Below are 22,412 nucleotides of genomic sequence, written 5' to 3' on the forward strand. Positions count from 1 at the left end.
CTTGCCTCTTGGCACTGACAGCAAGATGGGCCAATATAAGCTCTTTTGCAAAAGTCCCCTTGCCACCAGGGTTTAGACATCCTAGTCTTCTGGCATCTTCCTTATGCTGCCTTTTCTGGTCTTCGAGAGCGGCACTATCTGCACTCTTCTATGCTCTCTCTTCGCCGTCGTACTGGCTTTGCACCACTCGTGGTGGCTAATACAAGCCAGAGCAAGTGTGCAGATAACGCGGCTCACAGCAATTGGCTCACCATGACTGGTTGATGGTCCGCGAGCCATAATTGGCTCATGGCAGGCACCAAATTTGAAAAGCGGCTCCTGTTAGCGCTGGGATCTGATACCCAGTCCCAGCACCGGCCACAAATGTGTCCCCAGCAGTACACAGCCGAAGAAGGGTAACGCCCTATCAGGAGCTAAGTCGTCCTAGGCAAGTGCCTAGGTTGCCTATTGCCAGGGCTGGCCCTGGTTGAAGGGATATTAAAGTTTTTTGGGAGGGGAGGTGGGGAGACAGTTATAGAAAAGGTTAGAGAAGGAGAAAGGACACATTGATTCAAAGGGGAGACATCATAGTGATTTGTTTTATATTACATAAATCATTTATATTACAAAACATATACAAAAATAATTTATATGATAAAATACAAGTATAATTTACATTACAATGGCCTCCTGTCATTATATATACACAGTATGTGTGTGTGTGTAGATCGTGTAATTATATATAATTGTGACACAAGCACTGGTAAGGTTATACATGGGAGATATGTTTGTCCCAGGTTTAAACACCAGGAAGTCTGCGATTACAAAACAGACTTAATATAGGTTTTGGATTTAGTAAAAGCCAGTTTAGGGTTCCTGGGGTTATGGATGGAGAGTGAGGGCGGGCTCAATCCATTAGGTCCATTTCGGGTCTGCAGGTCTTCATCCTGAGAACAGGATAATTAGTATTTGCACCTATAACCCATGTTGATTCCGTGCATTTTTTTTTTTTTTAATATCTCACTTTTTGTACTTTGTATGTATATCCCATCTACAGGTATTGCTTATCCTACCCTCTGTATGTAGTGCACCCAAGATAACTACCCTGCTAGTGGATGGGATGGCAATCCCCAGGTCTGATTTTGAGGGCATGTTATTTAGTATTTGTAGTCCCCCACTGTCTATCATATCGCCAGGAATTGCTTATCCCACCTATTGTAACCTATACAGTACACCCTAGTTGGCTACCTCACCAGGTACTTTCATAGGATGAACAAAACGCATTTCCATACGCCCACTTTTGATGCATTTACTTTCATATGCTAATGTGAGAATCTGCTGAAGGGTGCAGAAAATGTTTGACTGAAAGTGGAAGCCTATCCCACCCAGTGGGTATCCGTCTGCAGACAACCATTATCAGTAGTGCCTGTACTTGCACTAGCCCCATTCTAGGTCAGAAGCCAATCTCCTATCTCCATCCGAACGCAATGATCATGCATTCAAGCTGAATTACCTGCTCACGACACTCCCACAAAAATGGGCTTTTCTTTGCATTCACATGGTCACCACCCAGTTACCATCCAAAAATGCCCATTTCATGAAAACAGACAGATCAATCCGCCAGTGAGTGGAAAGCTGGGTACACACTACACTATATATATCATCCCAACACGTATCGGAACACTAGATCGTACACATTGTTTAGGGTGTACGCCGCATCATCCCATCTGCTGTTCTGAATGGCAGATAGAATGATGCAATGATTGACATGGTGCTGTTACATGTAGCATGTAACGATACATCGCACCATCGTATACCAGTTCTTGCAGTGTGTACAGCGAGTGTGATGTATCGTTACATCACATCTTTGAGTCACACTGTCGCCTGGTGTGTATTCAGCTTGTCTGATCCTCCAACTGGGCAGTTGCTGATTCGTTTCATGTCATTTATATATTGCATTTTGTACTGTGCATCTCTCCATAGTGTGCTGGTATTTCGTGGAATGGATTATTTTGCCCTATAGGCAAATGTATTATTAGTTTACTTTTATGCCATCATATTGTTATTGTGCAAACTACAAAAAGTGACCACGTCAATGTTATTTTAAAAAGCTGAATCTGTGATGTAAAAACATATTTTTTTACAGTTTGCATATGCATACTCATGCAATTGTGTGTTATTTGCTGTTTAACATAGATAAAATTATTTGTGCCCTGTTTATTTTAATTCTTACCAGCACAATAACTTCACCACCTTCTGTGTCACTAAAACAAAAATAGATAAGCAAACAATATTAACTCATGTAGCTCACCTATAAGACCCATTATCATAATTTTCCCTTTAGGAACATTTATGTAAGCTACTGAAAACCGACATCTGCCTGATGGTATTTACACAAAAACGCACTCCACCTGTACCTTCCGTAAACAGTTACAGTATGTTGGATATTTAATTGGCATTATTTAGTTTGTGTAGCCCGCTGCAGCTAGGACCCATTAGGGCTAGAGGTCAGGTGTTCTTTGAGAATCAATTGCCACTTAAAAGACCCCCAATATACAAGTCCAAGCCTAATGACATTGCTTGTGCGCATGTGTTGCAGCATAGAGTTCACCACTTTGTAAAGAGGCCATGTAAACTTTTGAAATTAAAAGTAATTCATTTACAGCTTTATACTGTTCACAAAACATGTCACACAAGCCATTATGCAGTCAAGAGGAGGGCTTGACATAAAAGTTAAAATTCTAGGAGCCAGCTTAATAGTTTTGTCTGTAACCAATATATAATAAAACTTTGCATGCCCATTCCATGGCCCTCAGGCTCCCCACATGCTATCAGACCCTTATAAGTGCCCGTCTCCAGGGCCCAATTCATAGTATGCCACATCACAATGCCTCCAAAACATAGTATGGCACAATGTAATGCCTCCAATACATGTGTATAATTTAAATGAATGTGTACAGGAATGCAGGGCTGCTGTCCCTGCATCTCCTGCCTGGGCTGGAATCTACCCTCCTGTGATCATCAGGGACCCTTCCAGGAAGCCTAGCACCATCCTCTCTGCTAAGGGACCCGGGAGCTAGTCTTGCTTATGATGAAGGAAGGGAGGAGGCGGCTGAGGACATAATCAAAGCAGTGCTAAAGCTGTGAGGAGAGCCATGCCAAGGTGCAGGTACACTTGGATAAACACACATTTTGAGACAGTACCAGCCTATAGTGCCTCCAATCACAAAGGGTGTGGGTCCTCATTTTGCATCACTACCACTGAATGCAATAGTCATGCAGCGTGGAGTGTACAGACCAGAGTTTTGTTTCTAAATGAAAACTCCCTTTCATCGCTGATGCGCTGGGGTCTCTGCAAGTAGGTGTAAAATCTTAGGGTCTGATTTAGAGATGTACGCTGATGCAATCGCAGCTGCGATTTCACACGGTTCACAATAGCAATAATATGCTGTTTCCAAAGGTTACCCAAACATAGGGACGCCCACTACTGCCTTCTCATATCCGTTAGACGTTGCGCACCAATATGAAGGAGATTACAATGGCTAATTTATGCACCCCCGTGGAATGACGTTTAAACTGTCAGACACACCTGTTTGCCTAACCACCGCCCCGTTACGTCCCCCAAAAGCTTACTACCTGTCACTCATTGCCTTCTCTGTGCGAACGTAATCGAAAAACAATCGCTGCGAGTGTATTGCAGCTTACACGCATGTGCAATGGCCACTCGATCTGAGTAAATATTGGCATTGCGTACATCTCTGAATCAAGCCCTTAGTTGCCATGGCAACCTGGCTTTGTGGAGCCCTGTCCTAAAACACCTTTTTTTAAATGTTAGTGATTATAAAAAAAAAAGTCTACATATTCTTGAAATCAGGGGTGGAACTACTGCCAGTTCAGCTGGTGTGTTGGGTCCAGGAGCCTGCCAGGCTCCCCTGCTTATCACATCACTGATGATCCACAGTGCCGGCAGCTGTCACACTGCCAACTGTCGGCGGCTGCAACCCATCTGGGATTGCCTTGGACAGTCTGGATGGGCTGCTGCACATGCACTGCCTGCTGGGGAATTGGGGTGATCTTGCGAATGCCACAGGCAGGAGAAGGGGTCTCTTGAAGTCCTGATTAGTGACCCAACACCACATGTACTGCTCGTCACCCTCTGCCACTCCCAGTCACCCTCTGCCACACCCTGTCATCCTCTACCCTCTGCCTCTCTAAGTCAATGTCTGCCTCTCCCCATCACCCTTTGCCAGTCACCTTCTGAAACTGCCTCTCTCCATCACCCTCTGCCTTTCCCTGTCACCCTCTGCCAGCAGACCAATTTGCGGAGTCTCTGAGCAGCGATGCTAACATGGGGCAGATTATTTTTTTTTTTTTAAAAAGGGAATAGATTATTATTAGACATTGTCTATATTGGTTGGCGGTAATGTAGCGCACTACCATGTAACATATTATGAATTTAGTGTAGGGCCTAGAAAGGAGAGGGCTTAAAGAATATTTTTGCACCTGGGCCCACCACTCGAAAGTTCCGCCACTAATTGAAATAGGTTTCTGAGCTGTAAAGCCTGAAATAAAGATAAATCATGTCAGACCTTTATCCAACTCTAATCGGACTTTGAGTAAAAGAACTTTTAAAGTAACTTTTTGGAAAAAAGTAGTTATGTTGAAAGGAAATTACCATGCACCTGACAACAATCAAAGTGATTATGATCACCATATAAAAATCAGCTGTTCCTAGAAGATATTCCTTCAATTCTAGTTTTCCCATCCTACTGAGAAATCCATGGTCCACAGGGAGCTTTCATAACATCTACAGGATCTCACTGTTGAAAGGTTATATGCAGGAGAGGGGTATACATTTCAAAGCATTACATTTACCATGGAGCAGTGTGAAAAAACAAGAGATATGGTAAGAACTTACCTTTGTTATCTCTGTTTCTACGAAGTCCATAGGGTCCACAGGGTGACCTTGGGGTATAGCTGGATCCTGGATCCTCGGGCACCACGGAGTTAAAGCTTTCAGCTGCTCCCAGGATGCACTTGGGTCCAACCTCCCCTATACCCCGCCCCCGAGCCACAGGCACCTCAGTTGGTAAGCAGCCCAGGCCGGAGGAGGAGACGAAACAGAGAGAAGGAAGACTGGAACACACAAGAACCATACTCACAGAAATGGGAGACGGAAAACCGGTGACCAGTCACAGAGCCCATATGAAGCCAGGTGCGTCAGGGCGGGTGCCCTGTGGACCCTATGGACTTCGTAGAAACAGAGATAACAAAGGTAAGTTCTTACCATATCTCTTGTTTTCTACTTCAGGGTCCATAGGAGTCCACAGGGTGACCTTGGGGATGTCCCAAAGCAGTCCAACTAAGGGCGGGGACGCTCCTGTGCTGATAGGAGAACCCGGCGCCCAAAGGATGCATCCTGAGAGGCAAAGGTGTCAAACGCATAGAACCTCAAAAAGGTCTGAATGGAAGACCAGGTGGCCGCCTTACAGAGCTGAACAGCAGAGGCGCCACGGCTAGCAGCCCAAGAAGGGCCCACGGACCGAGTGGAATGAGCCTTAACAGAGGCTGGAACAGGTAAACCCTCCTGCATATAAGCCTCAATAATAACAGAACGAAGCCAACGGGCTAGAGTCTGTTTGTTGGCAGGCCAACCCCTCTTGTGAAAACCAAAGAGGATAAACAAAGAATCCGACTTCCTCACAGAACTAGTCCGGTCCACATAAACCTGGAGTGCCCTTACAACGTCTAAGGAAGTCTCCCCAGCCGAAAGATCAGGTGACTGAAAGGCTGGTACAACAATTTCCTGATTAATGTGGAACCTGGAAACCACCTTAGGCAGGAAATCAGGACGAGTGCGAAGCACCGCTCTGTCCTGATGAAAAATCAGAAAAGGGGGACGACAAGAAAGCGCCCCCAAATCTGAAACCCTCCTGGCAGAAGCAATTGCCAAGAGGAAAACAGTTATAAAAGTTAGCCACTTGAGCTCCACTGACTCCAAGGGCTCAAAAGGAGGACCCTGTAAGGCCCTAAGAACCACCGCCAAATCCCACGGGGCCACAGGTGGCACAAAGGGAGGCTGGATTCTCAAAACACCCTGGAAAAAGGTGTGTACGTCCGGCATAGCAGCGATCCTGCGCTGGAACCACACCGACAGACCAGACACGTGTACCTTCAGTGAAGAAAGACGTAATCCTAAGTCCAAACCGGACTGAAGGAAAGCCAGAATACGCGAAACTCGGAACACCTGGGGATCATAGTTTCTGGCCTCGCACCACTGAAAGTAAGTGTGCCACACTCTGTGGCCCTCAGCATGGTGGTAATAACGGAGCTAGAAAAGCCCCGAGACCTCAGGACGGCTGTCTCAAGAGCCACGCCGTCAAAGATAGTCGACCCAGATCCGGGTGAAGACAGGGCCCCTGAGACAACAGGTCCCGCCGTTGAGGTAGGAGGTACGGAGCGTCGATGGACAGGCTCCGCAGATCGGAGTACCACGGCCTTCTGGGCCACGCTGGGGCCACCAGGATCAGTGTGCCTCCGTCCTGTTTGAACTTGCGCAGGACCCGAGGCAGCAGAGATATCGGAGGGAACAAGTAAGCCAGTTGAAACAGCCATTTCACCGACAGCGCGTCTATCAGACTTGCGACTGCGTCCCTTGTCCTTGACCCGTACACAGGCAGCTTGTGATTGTAACGGGACGCCATCAGGTCCAGCTCTGGCAGCCCCCACTTGTCCACGAGTAGTTGGAATACCTCTGGATGAAGCGACCATTCCCCGGGATGCACATCGTAACGGCTGAGGAAGTCTGCCTCCCAATTGAGGACTCCTGGGATGAAAACTGCCGAGAGAGCTGGAAGATAGCGCTCCGCCCAAGCCAGGACGCGGGACACCTCCGACATCGCAGCTCGACTGCGAGTCCCTCCCTGGTGATTGATGTACGCCACCGTGGTGGCGTTGTCCGACTGCACCTGAACGGCCCTTCCGTGAAGAGCGGTGCCGGACGACTGCAGGGCTCTGTATACTGCCCGCAGTTCCAGGATGTTGATGGGAAGAATCGCTTCCTCCGCCGACCAACGACCCTGAAGTGACAAGGAGCCTGTCACCGCCCCCCAACCCCGGAGACTGGCATCTGTTGTGAGCAGAACCCATTCCGGGATCCAAAAGGGGCGCCCCTCCAGGAGATGCGCTGTCTGCAGCCACCAGGCTAGGGACAGACGCACCTCCGAGGACAACACCAGCATCTGAGAGCGGATCCTGTGTGGCAATCCGTTCCATTCTGAAAGAATCAGCCCCTGCAGGGGCCTGGAATGGAACTGGGCAAACTCCACCATGTCGAATGCCGACACCATGGACCCCAAAACTCTCATCGCTGAGTGCACCGACACTCTGCCACTGCTCAGACAACTGTGAATCCGCAGCTGTAAGGAGGAGACCTTCTCTGGCGTCAGAAAAGTCCGTTGCTGACGAGAGTCCAGCAGGGCCCCCAAATGAACCATCCGTTGTGATGGGATGAGGGAGGATTTCTTCCAGTTGATCAACCAGCCGTGCGCCTGTAGACAAGCGACCGTCAGGTGGAGATGCTGGATCAGTACCTCCGGGGAGCTTGCCAGCAAGAGGAGGTCGTCTAGATACGGTAGCAACCGTATCCCCTGGCTCCGAAGGTGAGCCGCCATGACCGCCATCACCTTGGTAAATACCCTTGGTGCCGTGGAGAGACCAAAGGTTAGAGCCCTGAATTGGTAGTGGTTGTGGAGAATAGCAAACCGCAGAAACCGTTGGTGCGATGTTGCTATAGGCACATGGAGGTAGGCGTCCTGGATATCCAGGGAGACCATATAATCCCCCGGTTCCATCGCCAGTATGATGGAACGCAAAGTTTCCATCCTGAATTTGGGAACCCTGAGAAACCTGTTCAGGGACTTCAAATTGAGGATGGGGCGATGAGAGCCATTGGGTTTCTGCACCAGAAACAGCGTAGAGTAATACCCCATCCCACGTTGAGACTGTGGTACGGGTATAATGACCCCCGCCGTCAGCAAGGCCTCTATGGCTTCCTGAACCTGCAAGGCCTTGGTTTTGTCCTGAGAAGGACTTGTGCAAAAAAACTGGCAAGGCGGCCTGTGCCGAAAAGACAGGGCGTACCCCTGGGAGACCACTTCTCGCACCCAGGCATCCGTGGTGGTATTGTGCCAGCACTGGGCGAATTGAAGAAGTCGGCCTCCCACTCTGGGGTCCCCCAGAGGGAGGCCCGTCCCATCACGCAGAAGGCTTATCTTCTGGCTTGGAAGAAGGGCGCCTAGCACTCCAGGCTTGCTTCTTTGGCTTTGAGGCGGTCTTGGGTGCGGACTGCCTCGGGAAGGACTGACCCTTTGCCTTGCCCTGAACCCGAAAGGAACGAAACGCCGAGCTCCGGACCTTAGCAGGTGTAGTAGCTGAAGGGAGGAAGGCTGACTTGGATTTTGCCAGGGTATCTACTATTTTGTCCAGGTCCGGACCAAATAGTAATTCCCCATTAAAAGGTAAGGCCTCCAAGCCTTTCTTTGAATCCGCGTCTGCTCTCCAAGACCGCAACCACAAGGATCTACGAGCAGACACTGCTGCCGCCGAAACCCTAGAGGTCAACAGGCTAGCATCCAAAGATGCTTCTCCAATGTAGGAGGCGGCATCTCTCATCTGTCCTAACAACGCCCTCTGGACGTCCGGAGATTCATCCGTAAACGTGTCCTCCAAGGCGTTGGCCCACCCCTCAATGGCCTTGGCCACCCAGGAGATGGCCATGGACGGCCGGGCTACAGCCCCTGAGAGAGAATAAATAGACTTTAGACAAGTCTCCACCTTCCTGTCCGTAGGATCCTTCAGCGAGGATATAGACGGCAATGGCAAAGTAGCACTCCTGATGAGGCGTGTTACATGGGAATCGACTGCAGGCGGAGTTTCCCATTTCTTACAATGCGCTTCCGGGAATGGATAATTGGACGCCAAGCGTTTCTGTGGCAGGAAACGCTTACTGGGCGTCTGCCAGGCCACCGCCATGTGATCAGTCAACTGATCAGACAAGGGGAACGCTGTAGAAGTAACCTTACCTTTTTTAAAACTAGGATACCTTGACTTGGGAGCAGGTGCCTCATCCTCAATCAGAAGAATAGCCCGCACCGCCTTAACCAGAGCCCGCACATTGATGGAAGACTTAGTGTCTACCTCCTGGACCGAGGCATCTGAGGCTGAGTCATCCTGTACCTCACCATCATCCGAGAACCCCTCAGAATCCGAAAGATGCGCAGCCTGTGCCATGACTGAGCGTTTAGACGCCCTGGAGGGCACGTCACTGCGCAACATCGACTGAAAAGCCGAAGATGCTGCCGCCAAATCTTGGACAGTGTGGGAAAGCGCATCCACCCAGGGTGGAGGAGCTGTCACAGGAGCCTGAAACGGCACCACAGCCGGCTGTGCCACAGGGGTGGACTGAATATACATTGGCAACCCCGCATAGGGACCAACAGGCTGAGACCCCGGGGGAGTCTGCAATAATTGTGGGACACCCGGGGAATGGGGGATGGCAGGCTGGGGCAACGCCCTAGTAGGGGCGGCAGTCGGGACCGACAGACGGTCCGCGATGGACACCAGCACCTGGGAAAACATCGCCCATGGTGGCTCCTGCGAAATGGGAGGTTTAGACGTACCAGGGACCGCCTGGCACCGTCCGTCCTGTGACAAATCCTCCCCATCCACTCCTGCAGAACAGCGCCTGCAGGAGAACAATGCTGGAGCCCCGGAGTGCTCAATCTCCTCCTCAGACATGACTTAGGAAGAAAACGTGCGCACTCACCAGTGTGCTGAACAACAGCCCACAATATGGCACTGTGTAGCACACAACTGTATGTGACGGACCTCACAAATACGTGATCTATATAGGTGAGGTCAGTAGAAACACCCTTCCCCCGCACACCTGTAGGGCTTGTAGGAGAAGGAAAGGGATAGGTACAGGCTGACAGTAAGTAGAAAAAAGACACAGACAGGCAGCACTAGCAAAAGTCACATACCATGCAGGAAGATATACTCACTGCACCTTTCCACTACAATCAACCTGCCCAGATTCAGTGTCTGGGAGGGCTATAGTGCTGTGTACACTGTCCTTTTGCAGGGGAGAGGTACACAGGGGGACCGGTCCGCGTGCTCCCTGAGAGTATCCACGCTGCCACAGAGAAAATGGCCGCTGGAGACCTCAGAGGAGGAGTGGCCGTGTAGCTGCAGCTCAGCGACGCCAGACTACGAGCTGAAAGGCGCGCTGAGCTGAGGGGAGGAGCCGCTAGACAGGGAAGGCTTCCTCCCCTGGCTAGCATATTTAACCCCCGGGTTGCCGGCATCCCGCTTGCCGCTTAATTTACCCTGGTGGTCTAGTGGTCTGGCGGGGTATGCCTCCGCTGGAGGGGGGGCCCGCCGCCACCGCTAGCGCCCCCGGTCTGTCCCCTAGACCGGGGGCATGGGACTGCATTTGAAAGGAACCCGCGCACCGCCGCTAATCAGCGGTGCGCGGCTTACCTGATCTCCCCGGCGTCTTCCGGCAGCAGTCCCGGGGGAAACCAGAGTCCGGCTAGTACAGACTCTGGCTTCCCCCGCCGCGATCCCCAGTTCAGTGCTGGCGTCGCGGCGCCAGCAGGGAGAAGGAGCGGCAGCGTGGGCGTCTGTACAGACAGCCCAGCGCTGCCGCTCTGTAGAAAAACTATAGTAAAAAATAAATAAATAAATTTAACTAAGTTAAATAAAAAATTAAAAGCTTTAGGGGGCTGCTCCAGCAGCCCACCCCGCAGGGTGACCCGACTCCGGCCGGGCACCATCTAAAACTGAGGTGCCTGTGGCTCGGGGGCGGGGTATAGGGGAGGTTGGACCCAAGTGCATCCTGGGAGCAGCTGAAAGCTTTAACACCGTGGTGCCCGAGGATCCAGGATCCAGCTATACCCCAAGGTCACCCTGTGGACCCCTATGGACCCTGAAGTAGAAACATTTTCCAGTGATCACACTTACCCCAGTTTGGCTGCCTAAGACCCACTAAGTGGGTCCCAGGGGATGGGCTAATGTATCCGGCTAATAAGAACTACTGAAGTGGCAGGTGAAGCGCGGTAGCCAGGCCAATACAGTTTCTTTAATGCAAGGGATGATATGCTGCTGCCCGGCCAACAGGATTACACAAACGGTGGGGTGATGTGTGGTGGCCAAAGGTTTTACACTCTGACTCGTAGCAGCTATTAAGAAGTCTCTGAGTCTCCCATCTAATAGCTCCGCGGCACAGGTCAAATGGCAAAGTATAAAGTCAGCGCTGCGTCCTTCAATTTGCAGCTATAAGATCTGTGTCAGAGTCCAGGGGAACAGATATCCCAATCAGAAGGCCGCAGTGCACAGTGGAGAGAGGCGTCAGCGTATCCAGGTATCCTGATCAGCAGGCCATGGTGCGGAGGTGTCAGCCGTCCAGGGAATCCCGAACACAGAGATGCAGACCAGTCAGTTACGCAGCGAAGAGGCCACATTAGCGTTCACTGTGGGGCCTCCCTAACAGAGCAGTCAAGCAGAGAGACGTCAGCATCCCAATCAGCAGGCCAACATTACCAGATAGGTGTCAATCAATCCGATGGCATTAGCTGCTTCACAAGTCAGTTGTGTGGCAACTGAGAATATTTGTGAGGGGTAGAGATCACAGCATGCAAACTAAAAAGTAATCATATATGACCCACCCGGGCCCTGCAATTAAAACAAAATTACCTACAACCCCCCTCCCCCTATAGACTTGTTAGACTGTGGGGCTGCATTAAAAAAATAACTTTTTTTTTTTTTTTTTTTACTTACTGTAGTTCTGCCAGTCACAAAATAATTTATATTACAGCAACATACTGTGTCACGTGACACTGATGGCCCAGTTATTTTGGCACTGGTAAGGCAGAGGGCTGCAATGATAGATAGGCGAGGTTACAGTTAATACTTATAAATTGAAGTGTGAAATGATTATAGCAGTGCATGATATGCTATTAATGCCGTCACCTATTTATTTCCATTTTAAAACTTGTGTGTAATAGTTGGGTGCAGTGGCAGCTCCAGAGGTAGGGCTGCCGTGCAGTCCAAAATTCAAATAGGGGAGCCACACCATGCCTGTGACTCACAAATGACAGAAACAGTTGGAGAAAATCTGAAAGAAGAACTTTGAAAACCTGCAGTCTTTGCTATCCTATGTGGAATCCTGTAATATAGTAAACAAAAAAAAGCTAATTACTTATGCTACCAGCGAGGGCCTTGGGAAAACACTAGCGGATATTGCTACTATTTAGGATGGCAAAGCTAATACGATTGTTGTTACCATATTTAATGATAAAAAAAAAAAAAAAACTTGACATTGACCTGAATTAGATGATTGACCTGAATTAAGTGGTTGGTCTAGCCACTTACAGAGCTTCTGTTACGATGTAGGAAGGTGCAAGACATTTCATTCAAATACACTGTGCTGCACAGTGGGCCTGATTCAGAGCCACTCGTAAGCGGCCGCTCGTTCGCTCCGAGCGATGTTCGCACATCTGCGCATGGGTTGTAATGCGCATGCGTGAACCAGTCAGTGCGGTCGGAAATCGTGTGCTAATAAATAGCGGAGATGACTTATGATGCGAGCGGCCAGGGGGCGTCTTTACAAAATAGCGAGCGCATGTTTCGTTCGCTCGTTCAGACATAGAGACGTCAACAGACCGCAAAGAGCGAGCGCTCTATTTAAATATCCGGCCCCTTTTTCAGAACGAGCGTCCGCAAATAGCGTCCGGCTCTGAATCAGGCCCAGTGTCTTTAGCCCTCTCTCAGGCAGCCACAAACACTGCAGAGGCTAAACACATAGGACTGACACTGTCACAGTTGTATCTTTTTTATCACTAATATGTTATCCAGCACTGATTGAAGCGTTAGAACACATTGTTGAGATAAACAGAGATGTAAATGGAGGTAAAGCCAAAAAAATAAAAATAAAGTACCTAATTTTTCTGCTCTTCTCTCCATCATTTTGGAATCCATAAAGTAACTTAATAAAATGTTTTAGTATAGAAATGTTTTGTTTTCAAACATCAAACCAATCAATCACAGTTGTATATATGCAATATAGAATTCAGAAACCTGTCAGGGGCAACATGAATTAAAATATCATGAAGACTATCACTATGACTGGGACTCAGTTTGATGATGCAGTCATTGGAAACCTAAAGAGACATTTCCCAGAGGAAACCCTGGGTCTACTGACCTGTTTTGATGTGGTTATAAGCCCCAAACATTATCCAACTTTAAATGCAGATTTATATATATAAAAAAAAAAAAAAACTATGGAAATGTAGAACTTAATTCATCACTTTGCTTCTGGTGCAACTCCTATATTTGAGGAGGTAGATTTGTGTAGCAGCTTCTTGCAATTTAAGCTCATCTGTACCGACTATTGAAGATTTTACAAAAATTGTGATATCCATATAGAAACAGAAATTCCCCAGCATGGTAATGTTATCCAATATTGCTGAGGCAATTCCGACCAGCTCTGCTGATGCAGAACGTGGCTTTCCATATATGCAAGATATAAAATCTGCTTCTCGCAATAGACTGATACTGAATTAAAACATTTGCTGCTGATATTATTGATGGGACCACCGGATTCACAAACTACACTACTACATGTAATAGACTGCGAGCTGGCACCGCTGGGGGAATGCATGCAAGTACAGGTATGCCCGTATTTTTAAAGCAGCTAGCGTGTTAACATACGGGCATAATACAGTATGTTTTAAACAGAATTGAAGTTTTAATTTATAACTATGTGACCAGCTTGCAATGTGGCATATCACCATTATGGAACAATGTGCACTTAGAAAATGTATGTTGCTTGGATCAACATTTACTGTATGTATGTACTTCCTGTAATAAAGCAAAATAATGTTTTACAAAACATTTTTTTTTTATTATTTCTATTAGATTATCACAGAAAACCGTAATTTCAATGGGACCCAGAAACAGTATTTTAAAGCGACGGGATCCTTGGACCAACATATTTTTTTTGTTTAGTGCGATCACTGTAATCAATAAGTGGAGAATATGTGGATATTGCAAAGATCAGGACGTCCATCTAAAGTAGATGATAGGACAAGGAGGAAGCTCACCAAAGATGCTACCAAGAGGAGCTGCAGGAATTTCTAGCAGAAACTGGTCACGCGGTCCATGGGACAATAATCTCCCATATTATACATGTCTGGGACAGTGTGGCAAGATGGAAGACATTTCTGATAGAGTAAAAAAAAATCCAACACCATGTAGATGTTGCAAATAAAATACATTCAAACTCCTCAACCCATGTGGGAAAATGTCTTATGGCCTTATTTCTAGAAGATATTTATGGCAGAATACAACACAGCTCATCACCCTAAAAACACAACTACTGTGAAGCATTGTGATGGCAGTATCAGGATTTGGGGCTTCTTCTCTTAAGCTGGAACAGGGCCTCTGGTCAGGGCATATTGAAAAGCTCCAAATAACAATATACTATGGCACAAACCTGACAGGGTTTGTAATAAAGGAGAAGTGGAATAAGTATCCAAAGCACACATGACCCAAATGCAGTGAACAACAGATGAGAGAGCACTATGCATGTGAATAGGTAGAAATAAGAACAAAGTAGCATCTACTGTAGAAAAGTGTCTACAAGTTAAGCCTTTGCATCAGCGCTGGAGGTCACTGAGCAACAAAGTTCAAGAGAGTGCTAAAAAATAGCAAGTGATTGAGAATTTAAGGTACTACCCTTACTATTCTAAGTTCTAGGGTGGACCAAGGAGCAGGGAAGGTCTTGTAGGTGCACAATAGAGACCCGTTTAATTATACAAAACGTGTGTGTCGCCGGAAGTCTTGATCACAAGTCAGCTATCTTTGTAGAGATGAAATCAATTTACCATATTTGATACTTATTATTCAGACAGGGACGTACCAAAAGTAGCCCCTGGCAAAAAGTGAAGAACTAGGGTCCTGATTCAGCACGGATCACAAGCCTGCATTCGCACACACCCGGCCGATGCGAAATTATGCAAATGACTGCAATCACACGACAAGATGCAGACACCCAGCACTACATAAAGCCGCCTCCTTACCTTTACTTACATCCGCATTAGTTAGCAAGACAGCGAAAACATAGGTAACATCGAGAACCATCGGACCAGCAGAGTTGTGGTTGACCTAACCTTCACTCACAAACTGCTAAGCTTCCTGCACGCAGTGAGTACTCCGACGCAGGGGCTTAATTCACGCCCCTGTAAGGGCGTTCAAACGAACAGGTACGCCTGCATTTCTCTGACAACCCCCAAACGGACACTTCCTGTCAGCCAAGGTGACAGGGGGCATGACCTAATTGCGGGAGGGGCGGCCACACACCCTTAGAAAAAAATAACTTCACGACACTGTGCACTGGGGAGGGGGGCGCTGTGTGCCCCTCAGCCCGGCACACAGCCAATTGGGGGCGTGATCGTTCCCCCCATAGGTATAGGAGACTGCTCCGGCTGCTGCTTTAGCAGCCATGAGCAGTCTTCAAGTGCAGCCCAGCATACAGCAGCGTGTGCTGGGCTGCTGTGACTTAAGAGGGAAGGGGATGCCTGCAGCAAGCCCGGGTCCGGGTCCCCCTCTTGGTGCCCCTGCTCACTACGATCGCAGCGGCCTGTTCGCACACTGCGTTGCATATGCAGAATGCAAACACCGGCCGGGTGCAAGCGAACGCAGGCATGCGATCCGTGCTGAATCAGGCCATTGATGCCACCCCTCCATCATCCATATAGTTTTTGCTTATAACTTGTCCATCTGTACGGCATAGCACATATTATTGAAGATCCTGACTGTAAAAGCTTAAAATGTATAATGAGGGGCAAGATACATTAAGGGAAGGTGGGACAATGGACATAGTTGTTCTTAGAGGAAACTGAGGATGAGACTGTGTAGCAACAGTGGCAGGAGGGCAGGTGTATGGGGAAGAAATGATGAGAAAGAGGAGGGACAGGCGAGGTGTAGTAGGTTAGGGGGAAACTAAGGGGGAAGATGGAAGATGCGAGGACTTATAGGATATATGTCCATATGGGGCAAAATATCTCTATACAAACAATCCCAGTGCAAAAAGGTCAGTAAGGTAGCTCACCCCCACTGTGGTGACAGGGTGCAGCTCCTGGTATTCACTGTCCAGTTCTAGCGCAAACAAGGGTCCCAGATAGCAAACTGCGGGCTCCTCACGTCTAAATCTTTAGTGCCGATGTCACTTTCATCATCGACATAGCCCTACCTCCATGCGATGTGCTGTTCGATTATAGCCGCCAAACCTGCCCACTAAGATGCAGAGGCTGCAATCCGGCACTAGACATGAGATAGAGAAAAAGATATACTGCGCTCAGCTAGCAAATATTACTAACGTGCGGTATCTATGAACCAAGTATGAAGTTAATCTATGTTTAGCACGTATGGTATGATGAGACAATATGTAACAAATACTTAGTAGACAATGTGGATATTATGTAATAAAAAATGATTTATTCTCAAAGTGGCTAAACCATGTAGAGTGGAAAACCTGCACATGCACACAAACAAACAATATCCTACCAGATCAGTTAGGAATGAAATCAAATCAGCATTGACTAATCAAGGACCATAGAATATATGTGTCAGGATATAGTAAATGGATAGTGAATAGCAGGCCAAGGTGTGATTTTATTACATAATATCCACTTTGTCTACTAAGTATTTGTTACATATTGTCTTATCATACCATACGTGCTAAACATAGATTAACTTCATACTTGGTTCATAGATACCGCACGTTAGTAATATTTGCTAGCTGAGCGCAGTATATCTTTTTCTCTGTCAATACTTAAGGATCTAGTCAGATATCCTATACAGCAGCTCGCTTGCATCCTATGCCCTCTAGAAATCTTGGTGCGCTAGTATCCATTTGTTTTCTTCCTAGACATGAGATACTCTATTTCCTCCCTCTGAAGCTGAATTCTAATGGATAATAGAAAAAGGTTAAGAATGGGTCATCTGGGTAGCTGACTGGCCCCCTGGGGGTTGGCAGGCTTAGCCAGGTGGTGCCACCTCCTCAAGCAGAGCCTCCAGCTAGTGCCATCCTGGCCAACCCCTAGTAATAGCCCTGTATATAAGTGATACGAGGAAGACCAGTACTCCCTTTATTTTTCTCAAGTACATATTCCAATGTTGGAACAAACTCATGTTAAATTAATTTCATGTTAAATTAATAAATTTTGTCTTTGTGTATACCTCTCATATATTTCACCTTACTTCATCAATATTTGGATACAGCACTTTTGTGCCAATTGTGATGACCTGACACACACAACACCAATCATCGATACTTTTTGTAGGCCTTATCTTAAATGTGGTTCATTAATTGTCTCTCAACTTTTGTGGACTTATCTTGTTTTCAGCTTGTACATCACAAAAACCTGATATTTCAATAAGACTGTTTACACTTTTTATATCCACTTTGTTACATATCCATTACCATGTCAGTAACATTATTTAATTCTCTACATTAGATGTAAAGATGTTCAATATGCATTTGTTATATGATTTTACTTTTGTATCATTTCAAATCGAGAAGAAATTATTCTCAGAGACACAAAGTTGATCCTATATTATTCTGCAATAAGAATATGAGATGTTTTACAAAGGATTCCGGTTCTCCGTACACACAGCATTGTCCATCTGTATTAAGGCACTCTTGTAGGTGTCACAAATCTCTTCATTACAATGTCTCGGTATATAACTGTAGTCATGATATACATTTGCTCAAAATTTACCGAGATCAAAAGGAATGTTAAATATATGATGACACGGCGTAGCAAATCATATGTGTGTGTGTATATATATATATATATATATATATATATATATATATATATATATATATATATATATATATATATATATATATATAGAAAATTAGACATATATTTATTGTAGTTGGGGGTTCTGTATTGAAATTGCAGAGAAGAATGTGTGTTTGGAATGTTTAGAAAAATAAAAGTTGGAATGTTTTAAGACAATAAGATATTTTGTCTATTCTTTTCTTTATATTGTATGCCATTACTATAGGCATAGATATTTTGCTAAATTTAAGCACCTACCCAAGACATCACTTGAATCACAATATTTTCGCTCTTGTTCCATACTCTAATCTCGAGTTCAACTTCTGGCCCAGGGTAAGAAAACCATTTTCATGAAATGTGATAACGACCCATCACATGTTAAAAATTAATGTCCATGGTCCTGAAAATGTAACATATAAATGTCTGCTGGTTGAGAATATCAGATTATCAAAGGTGTTTTAGGTCTGCCGTGATGAGCTTGTAACTGTAAAAAAACAAACAAAAAGACAGGAAACAAAAAGTTCAAGGCCACTGTCCACCTGCAGGATAGCTTGGCACTGTGGGGTACTGGGGCAGGGCGGGCCCAGCAAAATTAGAATACTGCTCTTCACGGCTGGGTGGACTCTTCCATGTTCCGCTATGCCACTCGTCTTGGGCTTTCTGAAAGCTTCCACCGCCCCCTCTGTACAGTCTGTGCACCTGTAAGAAAAAAAAAGTATTAAAAAGGTAATTTTTTTATTATGCACTGCTCTGCGATGCAGTACATTTTAGTAAGAGTTTCTACATCAAATCTCTCGATCGCCATGGCCTACTCTATATACTTAGCCACATCTATATTTCAATTAATTTCTCTTTTGCAATTAAGTCCAGGTGGGGTGTCAAAGAACCCTAGTGTTCCTGCTAGGCTGTTTTAGCTGGGCGCTGTGCCCTGCCCCATTTTAAAGGGGCAAAATACACCCTGCCTTTTTAGTGGCGACCCTCTAAAACAGCCTGACCTGTGCAGGGAAAAGTTGCAGTGAATGATCTCCCCCAAGTGAATACATGCCATGCCTATGGCATGTTTGGGGAGATCCCTGCACCTCCATAATTGCTGGGCATGCCCCCAAATGTGATGAATGCCAATGGTCTAGCGTACAATATATATATATTTTGTGCCAATACCGTTCTGTGTGGGGTTGGAGGGATCCGCCCACACTGGGTAGAAAAAGGAAGTTTGACACCTAGAGGCTGCCTTCTGGACAGAGCTCAGATGAGGGCTAATGAGGCAGACCAGTCAGGCTGCAAGAGGAGGCAGTCCAAGTGGGGCTGTGGCAGCTAAAGAGCCCAGTGTGCCAGGAGGCCAGTGGGGAGGCAGTCAGGCAGAGAGAACTATACATCTCTTAATAGATTGTTTGTGGAAGTCAGGCCAGTGTCCATACCTGCAACCCAGGAAGGGAGGACCACTAAAGAGACTGTGACTTTGTGGAAGTAAGGCCAGGAGGCCACGGTTTATACTTGTGAGAGACAGGACTGAGACTTTCATTAGACCGGGTTACATTTACAGACTAGGTGCCCATTATAGTCAGGGTAAAAGTATTAAGGTAGTGCCCTGCATGGGGGCTAGGTTGTTTATTATTTTGTTCCAGAAATGCTGACAGTAAAGCACCATTTATTTTCATCTTAACTTGCAAAGATATATACAGTCAGGTGCATAAATATTGGGACATTGACAGAATTTTCATATTTTGGCCTCTATTCACCACCACAATGGCTTGGAAATGAAACAAACAAGATGTGCTTTAACTGCAGACTTTCAGATTTAATTTGAGGGTAATTACATCCAAATCAGGTGAACGGTGTAGGAATTACAACGGTTTCTATATGTGCCTCCCACTTTTTAAGGGGCCAAAAGTAATGGGACTATCAACTCAAAAGCTATTGCATGGACAGGTGTGGGCTATTCCCTTGTTATTTAATTATCAATTAAGCAGGTAAAAGGTCTGGAGTTGATTCTAGGTGTGACATTTGCATTTGGAATCAGTTGCTGTCGACTCTCAATATGAGATCCAAAGAGCTGTCACTATCAGTGAAGCAAGCCATCATTAGGCTGAAAAATCAAAACAAACCCATCAGAGAGATAGCAAAAACATTAGGCGTGGCCAAATCAACTGTTTGCAACATTCTTAGAAATAAGAACGCACCGGAGAGCTTAGCAACACCAAAAGACCCGGAAGACCACGGAAAACAACTGTGGTGGATGACAGGAGAATTATTTCCCCAGTGAAGAAAACCCCCTTCACAACAGTTGGCCAAATCAAGAACACTCTCCAGGAGGTAGGTGTATATGTGTCAAAGTCAACAATCAAGAGAAGACTTCACAAGAGTGAATATAGAGGGTTCACCACAAGATGTAAACCATTGTTGAGCCACAAAAACAGGAAGACCAGATTACAGTTTGCCAAACAACATCTAAAAAACCCATTACAGTTCTGGAACAACATCCTATGGACAGACGAGACAAATATCAACTTGTACCAGAGTGATGGGAAGATCAGTGAAGCATGCTGGTGGTAGTGTCATGGTGTGGGCATGTATGGCTACCAATGGAACTGGTTCCCTTGTATTTATTGATGATGTGACTGCTGACAAAAGCAGCAGAATGATTTCTGAAGTGTTTCGGGCAATATTATATGCTCATATTCAGTCAAATGCTTCAGAATTCAGTGAATGGCGCTTCACAGTGCGGATGGACAATGACCCGAAGCATACTGCAAAAGCAACCAAAGAGTTTTTTAAGGCTAAAAAGTGGAATGTTATGCAATGGCCAAGTCAATCCCCTGACCTGAATCCGATTGAGCATGCATTTCACTTGATGAAGACAAAACTGAAGGGAAAATGCCCCAAGAACAACCAGGAACTGAAGACATTTGCAGTAGAGGCCTGGCAAAGCATCACAGGGATGAAACCCAGCGTCTGGTGATGTCTATGCGTTCCCAACTTCAGGCTGTAATTTCCTGGATTTGCAACAAAGTATTAAAAAGTGAAAGTTAGATTTAGGATTGTTTAGTTTGTCCCATTACTTTTGGCCCCTTAAAAAGTGGGAGGCACATATAGAAACCATTGTAATTCCTACACCGTTCACCTGATTTGGATGTAATTACCCTCAAATTAAATCTGAAAGTCTGCAGTTAAAGCACATCTTGTTTGTTTCATTTCAAAGCCATTGTGGTGGTGAATAGAGGCCAAAATATGAAAATTCTGTCAATGTCCCAATATTTATGCACCTGACTGTATGTGTGTGTGTGTGTATATATATATATATATATATATATATATATATACATACACATATATACACACACACACACACACACACATATATAGCGCCAAGGGGAACCAGCACACCAGATTTATAAGCAAAAAAAAGTTTTTATGACTTAATTTCAAAAAGATGTTTTCACAGATAGATTGACATTATATCACAAAGTGCAATAGTGCTAAATAGTGCATATCAGCAAAAGATAAAAATACTTAATCCGTGACCAGCAGAGTGAACCGACACAGCAGCAAAACAGTTTGAAAGTATAAGGCACAACAGCTGTTTCGGTGCCCTCCGGCACCTTCCTCCTGGGGCATAACCAGAACACTAAGCTCACATCATGCTTATACCATTGTTAAAGATCTCATGATTTTAGTGATTCAACAAGTTATACAGAGATCGTTGCTTAGGAAAAAGAAATTGCTTTGTGTGAAACTACTGGCGTAAAAAGTTTTGATACTGAAACGGATTGGTTGTCACGTTGAGAAAATATGGGGTCTACTTTCAGAAGTGATTTATTGATGTTTAAGGAAAATAAATATAGGATTGTTCGTGAATATTACAAAGATAATAGGGTGTACCAGTGGTTGTATGGTAGAGAACAGAGACGCACATGGAATACTGGCTCTGGCTATAGAAAACAACGGGATAATAGATCATATACTTATTTGGAGTCATGTACATTTTTGAGTGACTCTGACAGTAGTCATTCCAAAACAAATGTTTTAAAAGGGAATATTTTTATACAAAACAAACAGAGGCCCGAAAATTCAAACCCTGCAGAAGGGGAGGGGTCAAGTGTAAGTCTAAACAAAGAAAGATCCGGCAGAGGCAAGAACAGAACCAAAAAGAAATGGTTATATTTAATTTATCGAAATATGTTCCTACTAAATGTGAATTGGAAGTGCTCTCTAAAGGCCTTTCTTTTGTTAAAACCTTTAAACAGAAACCTTTTGATTTTGAGATAGATCTTTTTAAGTTCAACGACAATTAAAACAAAAACATTTTTTTGGGAAGAAAGGACCACAAACAGAATCTAAGAAAACATTTAGACCAAAAAGCACGTTTGACCCGATAGTACAAAGCCCATTCATTGATACTTTCATTAAATTAGTGAAAAGAGATGTAATACCTGCAATTCATAGACAAAAAATGTGATACAATAAGCTTACTATTGAAGAAATTGCAGCAATAAACTCTTTACAAAATAATAAAGAAATAAT

The 22,412-nt window shown here is 45.6% G+C and overlaps 1 protein-coding gene across 1 annotated transcript in view; it reads right to left on the reverse strand.

Moving 5' to 3' along the window:
• Positions 1 to 16,875: 16,875 nt before the first annotated feature.
• The window catches only part of SCAMP4 (secretory carrier membrane protein 4), a 73,039-nt gene continuing 67,502 nt past the window's right edge, over positions 16,876 to 22,412 (reverse strand). The window contains exon 7 of the mRNA XM_088452981.1: positions 16,876 to 18,590. Within this exon, the coding sequence (XP_088309107.1) occupies positions 18,414 to 18,590 (177 nt within the window). The 3' untranslated portion in view covers positions 16,876 to 18,413. The remainder of the gene's footprint in view (positions 18,591 to 22,412) is intronic.

The sequence above is a fragment of the Taudactylus pleione genome, unplaced genomic scaffold, assembly GCF_031769625.1.
Source record: "Taudactylus pleione unplaced genomic scaffold, aTauple2 ptg000560l, whole genome shotgun sequence".
NCBI lineage: Eukaryota > Metazoa > Chordata > Amphibia > Anura > Myobatrachidae > Taudactylus > Taudactylus pleione.